The sequence below is a fragment of the Cebus imitator genome, unplaced genomic scaffold (assembly GCF_001604975.1).
Source record: "Cebus imitator isolate Cc_AM_T3 unplaced genomic scaffold, Cebus_imitator-1.0 Scaffold149, whole genome shotgun sequence".
Taxonomy (NCBI): domain Eukaryota; kingdom Metazoa; phylum Chordata; class Mammalia; order Primates; family Cebidae; genus Cebus; species Cebus imitator.
Genome location: NW_016107464.1, coordinates 14,593 through 20,871, shown reverse-complemented (window position 1 = coordinate 20,871; position 6,279 = coordinate 14,593). Strand labels below are relative to the sequence as shown.

The following is a 6,279-nucleotide window of genomic DNA, read 5'->3' as shown; positions in this document are numbered from 1 at the left end:
CAAAAAAAAAAAAAAAAAAGAACACTTATTCCCTCACCTAATGCCAATTTAGTGTTTTTCTTTTGTTTTGCTTTGTTTTTGAAACGGAGTTTCACTCTTGTTGCCCTAGCTGGAGGGCAGTGGTGTGATCTTGGCTCACCACAACCTCCGCCTCCCAGGTTCAAGTGATTCTCCTGCCTCAGCCTCCCGAGTAGCTGGGATTACAGGTGAACACTGCCACGCCCAGCTAATTTTGTATTTTTAGTAGAGACAGGTTTTCTCCATGTTGGTCGGGCAGGTCTGAAACTCCTGAGCTCAGGTGATCTGCTAGCCTCAGTCTCCCAAAGTGTTGGGATTACAGGCATGAGTTACCGTGCCCAGCCCAATTTAGTATACCCAATTAAGGCTCAGATTTTGTCAATAAAACATATAAGGCCAGCAGATTTCAAATAAAAGAGTGGCCAAAGTGAGAGAGAATAACAAAGGAAAGCTTCCTTTGTAAGAGGGCGTTTGGGGTCAGATCCTAAATAATACAGTGGTTAAGAATTGAAAGAAAAGAAGGGGAAGTCAAGGAGTTCACCAAGGTATTGCATCTAGAAGATGCAGAGTTGATGGTAAATGACTCTCTTTGAAAGTTGCTAAGTAATGGGAAAGGAGAAATATGAGCAAGGAGGTTAGAAAAATAAGGAGAGCACACAGAAAGAAACAATAAGAGCTGCTTATTTCAAGAAGGGAATAGTCGGGGAGGGGGAGAAAAAGAAAAAAAAATAAGGGAATAGTCAAAGATGTCAAGGGCTGTCACTCTGTCAAAAGATTATGAGCTTATAAATCAGCCCTAGGTATGGTTGGAAAGGAGTCATTGGTGATTTCTTTCTTTTTTTTTTTTGAGATAGAGTCTCATTCTGTCGCCCAGGCTGGAGTGCAATGGCATGATCTTGGATCACTACAACCTCTGCCTCCCAGGTTCAAGCAATGCTCCTGTCTCAGCCTCCTGAGTAGCTGGGATTACAGACACACACCACCATGCCCGGCTAATTTATTTTAGTAGAGATGGAGTTTTGCTATGTCTCAAACAAAGCAGGGCCAGGCTAGTCTTGAACTCCTGACCTCAGGTGATCCACCCATCTCGACCTCCCAAAGTGCTGGGATTACAGGCATGAGCCAATAAGCCTGGCCCATTCATAATTTCTGAATACAGTTTCAGTGAGGCAACAAGGACAGAAGGAAAAATGCAATGCTTCAAGGAGGGAAGGAGACGGTAAAGAAACAAAATCTGAAAAATCAACAACTAGAGGGAGGTTAGTTCACTAAAAGGCAGAAAAGGGGGAAAAAAAGACATGCAGAAATGGGCTAGCAGCATGAATGAGCATCTGGATTTCAGGAAGTTTTCCCCTAATACCTAGGGGAACTGAGATATCCAAAAACAGAAGTATTCCATAAAGAGGGAAGATACCAAGATTGAGTTTAAAATGCTGGCTTATAAAAAAAAAATCTGTTTATTATAAATACCAATGATTTATTTCTAGGATTAAAATAAACACTATTGTTTATTCATACTGCTCAAATCTGGAATATCAAAGCTGTAACTGCTGGGAGTGATATGAAGCCCACATCCACACCTACCTCTGCTACCTGGTCAGGTCTGGTCTCAAGACCAAGGAGACCAGCATTACAGCCCAGAAGCAGCATGAGTCTGGTTGGCCATCTCCAGAGCAGCCTGCCAGGAGCATAAAGGCTGTGGCTCTAGCTGTGTGATGGACCACAGGAACATAGCCTTATAGACTCCTGTAGCTTTGAAATCTCATTAGTAACTTCTAAAACATGCCGTGCAGACCACCTTTCCTGAACTGAGGTACAATATATGTAGTGAAAGAGACTCCAGTGTGTATATAAAAAAACTTACCACAGAAACAAGTGTAGGTATTTGGAACATGTGCGGAAACATTCTGACAGGCGGGGCACCTCCAACCACTCTGGCCATCTGTCAGGAAAAATGGGAGTAAGCCAAATAAATTTTCTTCCAAAAGCCACATGTAATTACAAAAATTTAAATCCATAGGAAGCTATAATATTGAAGCAGTGGTAATAATTTCAACATTGAGCATATCAGACATTTAAGGAACAAATTCACAATACTGACTGCTTAGCTTAAATCAAAAACAAACAAAAACAAACAAAAAACACTGGCTGGGTATAGTGGCTCATGTCTCTAATCCCAGCTGATGCAGGATTGCTTGAGCCCAGGTGTTCAAGATAAGACTGGGCAACACAGCAGGCCATTTCAAAAAAAAAAAAAAAAATTAGCTGGATGTGGTGGCATGTGCCTGTAGTCTCAGCTGTTTGGGAGGCTGAGGCAGGAGGCTCATCTGAGTCCAGAAATTCATGGTTGCAGTGAGACACAACCACACCACTGTACTCCAGCTTGGGTAACAGAGTAAGACTCTGTCTCAAAAAAAAAAAAATTACAGTTAGATACACGGAATAAGATCTAGTATTATTAGCACTATAGCTAAAAATAATTTATTATATAGTTCAAAATAACTAGTAGAGTAGAATTGGGATGCTCCTAACACGAAGAAATGATAAATGTTTAAGGTGATGAAATCCCAATATGCCAATTACCCTGATTAAATCATTACACATTGTATGCTTGTATCAAAATATCACATGTACCCCATAAACATGTAGACTATTATGTGTGCATAGTAAAAATTTTTTTTTTTTTTTTTTTTTTTTTTGAGACGGAGTTTCACTCATGTTACCCAGGCTGGAGTGCAATGGCGCAATCTCGGCTCACCGCAACCTCCGCCTCCTGGGTTCAGGCAATTCTCCTGCCTCAGCCTCCTGAGAAGCTGGGATTACAGGCACGCACCACCATGCCCAGCTAATTTTTTGTATTTTTAGTAGAGACGGGGTTTCACCATGTTGACCAGGATGGTCTCGATCTCTTGACCTTGTGATCCACCCGGCTCGGCCTCCCAAAGTGCTGGGATTACAGGCTTGAGCCACCGCGCCCGGCTGCATAGTAAAACTTTTAAAGAGAAAAAAATAGGTCTTTTTTTGTTTGTTTGAGATAGGGTCTCGCTCTGCCACCCAGGATAGAGGGCAGTGGCACAATCTCAGATCACTACAACCTCAGGCTCCCAGGTTCAAGCAATTTTCGTGTCTCAGCCCCAAGTAGTGGGATTAAAGGTGTGTGCCACCATGCCTGGCTAATTTTTATATCTTTAGCAGAGACAGAATTTCGACATGTTGGCCAGGGTGGTCTTGAACTCCTGACCTCAGGTGATCCGCCCGGCCTTGGCCTCCCAAAGTGCTGGGATTATAGGCATGACCCACCACGCCTGACCAAAAATGAGAAAAAGATAATTAAAAATAGAATTACCATATGATCCTGCAATCACATTTCTATGTATATATCCATAGGAAATAAAATTAGTATGTCAAAAAAAAAGTAAGTAAAAGACATCATTTTCATAAGTATGACTGATTTTATTGTACCCTAAAATACATTTTAATATTGTTATGTTTAGCTGGTTTATTTAAGATCCATAGCTTAATTCTGGTCAAATGAAACACATGATCAAGGTAACATAGTCTCTGTGCAGAAAAAATATTTAAGAGAAATTAAATTGTATTTTTAAAGCTGGGTTTAAAACTTGAACATATCAAATGGGTAGGTATAACTACTACTCAAAAGAGTGAATTAACTGACCTGCTTGAGATGCTGGAGACCTTGCCCATTTCTTTATGCAGTTCAAATGAAACACATGGTAACAGCTCTGACAACTCCACACTGGGGCTGTGACGCGAACCAATTCACAGCACACCATGCACTCGTATTTTTCTGTAGTTAGTTGTTCAATTAGAGAACCTGTTTAAAAAACAACACAACAAAAAAGATAAACTCAAACACAAAAAACCATTCCTCACTTTAGTCAAGGATCAGCAAGTGATTCAAGAAAAGAATCCAAACACAGAGACTATAAGGGATATTTGATTCTGAGTAAGGTGGCTGGCTATTCAGACTGACGCCAAGAAAGGGCAGGAATATGCTGAGGAAGAGGATTTAGGAAGAAGACACTCAGGTGGGGATTCCCACAATTAAGGAAACATTCCCAGGAAAATAGCAGAGTAGCCAAATGCCCCTTGTAACACAGCCTGAGCATCCATGGGCAATACAGGGTCTTGCTTTGCATTTTCTATTTTCTAGGATCCTCTAATCTAACAGATCCATGGATTTAGGTTAGGAAGGGGCTTGTGAAGCTTGAGTGGTCAGCTATAAGAAGCCCAAGCCTAGGCAGGTTCCAACAACCCATGAGTGGTGAGATGGCTCTAGCAGTTGCCCTAAAAGTCTTTAGTCATTCACTCAACAAAGATATTCTTGGTGCCTACCATAAGCCCGTTGGTGGTGTTAGTCTCTGGCTCCAGGAGCTCACCATCAGTGACAGAGACCATCAGTGACAGAGACTAGTGTGTAGCATCAGAAGAATCCTCCCAGATTTACTTCTGAATACCTTCACCCACTTCCAGATTTTTTCCTCAAATACAATTGCAGCAAAGTCTTTCTAGATTTTAATACAGCCAGGTACTCTCAAAACTGAGTGTGAGTGTGTGTATATGCTTTTTTGAGTACACACTTCTAGCACTGCATTTATTTCACAATATTATAATATTGTTATTTGTTTTCAGGTCCAAATAGGTTAAAAGAATAAAACTAACCTTAAATACAACATTCCAAGCACATTTCATATTATTATTTAGTCCCCTCAGAAACGCTGTAACAGGTCAGATGCAGTGGCTCACACCTGTAATCCCAGCAGTTTGGGAGGCCAAGGCAGGCAGATCACAAGGTCAGGAAATCGAGAACATCCTCGCCAACATGGTGAAACCCATCTCTACTAAAACCACAAAAATTAGCCAGGCATGGTGGTGTACGCCTGTAATTCCACCTACTCAGGAGGCTGAGGCAGGAGAATCTTCTGAACCTGGAAGGCGGAGATTGCAGTGAGCTGAGATTGCACCACTGCACTCCAGCCTGGGCGACAAAGTGAGACTCCAGCTTAAAAAAAAAAAAAAAAGGCTATAACAGGTACCATTTTACAGATGAAGAAATTGAGGCTTCATGTAGTTAGATCATTTACCCAAGGTCACAGAACTAGAAAGTTAAAAGTCAAAATTCAAACTCGTCAAACTATCTGACTCAAAAGCTCATATTTTAGTATTCCATAATATTGGCTCTCCTAAAATTTACTTTCTGATTGTTCAATTTAATGTCAAAAATATAGAGAACACCCTGAGACTGAAAGCTCGGTGGGCAGGGATAGAGTCTTGTCTACCTTGCTGAGTGTAGTATTTCCAATATCTGGCATACTCTAAGTGCTCCATAAATATTTGTTAAATTCATGGATAAAGAAAAAATAAGTGATATCTGGTCTGTTCCACATCCTCTTTCTGTGAAAGTTACAGGTGTCACCAAAGTTCAGGCTCAAGTGTAGTAGCGTGAACGTGGTTTACTGCAGCTTCAAACTCCTGGACTCAAGTGATCTTCCCACCTCAGCCTCCTGAGTAACTGGGACCACAGGTGTGTGCCACTATACCTGGCTGATTTTTTTGTTAGTTTTTGTAAAGATGGGGTCTACCTCTGTTGCCCAGGACGATCTTGAACTCCTGGGCTCAGGTGATCCTCTTGACTTGATTTCCCAAAATTTTGGGATTACAGAAATTTAACCAAATTAAAAAAAAAAAAATCTTCCCTGAATAAGAAGTAAATAAAATAAAAGCAAAAACATCTTCTTCAAAAAGGAAAGATGAAGAAACTGTCACAGATGGGAGGGGACTAAGGAGACATGACTAAATGCACCGTGATATCCTGGATTGGGTCCTGAAACAGAAAAAGGACATTAGCAGAAAAACTGGTAAAATCAGAATAACGTCTGTAGTTTAGTTAATACTGTTGTACCACTGCCAATTTCTTAGTTTTGACAAAGGTACATTGGTTATGTAACATGTTAACAGAGGAATCTGGGTAAAAGATATATGGGAATTTTTTGAACTATCTTTGCAACTTTTCTATAAATTTGAAATTATGCCGGGCGCGGTGGCTCAAGTCTGTAATTCTAGCACTTTGGGAGGCCGAGGCGGGTGGATCACGAGGTCAAGAGATCGAGACCATCCTGGTCAACATGGTGAAACCCCGTCTCCACTAAAAATACAAAAAATTAGCTGGGCATGGTGGCGCGTGTCTGTAGTCGCAGCTACTCAGGAGGCTGAGGCAGGAGAATTGCCTGAACCCAGGAG

General features: G+C 41.2%; 1 protein-coding gene across 5 annotated transcripts in view; it reads right to left on the bottom strand.

Moving 5' to 3' along the window:
* The window catches only part of NFX1 (nuclear transcription factor, X-box binding 1), an 81,551-nt gene that overhangs the window by 65,582 nt on the left and 9,690 nt on the right, over positions 1–6,279 (bottom strand). For all 5 annotated transcript variants that reach the window (XM_017542932.2, XM_017542933.2, XM_017542934.2 and 2 more), the window contains 2 exons: positions 3,695–3,853; positions 1,883–1,960 (listed from right to left, as the gene is read on the bottom strand). In XM_017542932.2, the coding sequence (XP_017398421.1) occupies positions 1,883–1,960; positions 3,695–3,853 (237 nt within the window). The remainder of the gene's footprint in view (positions 1–1,882; positions 1,961–3,694; positions 3,854–6,279) is intronic.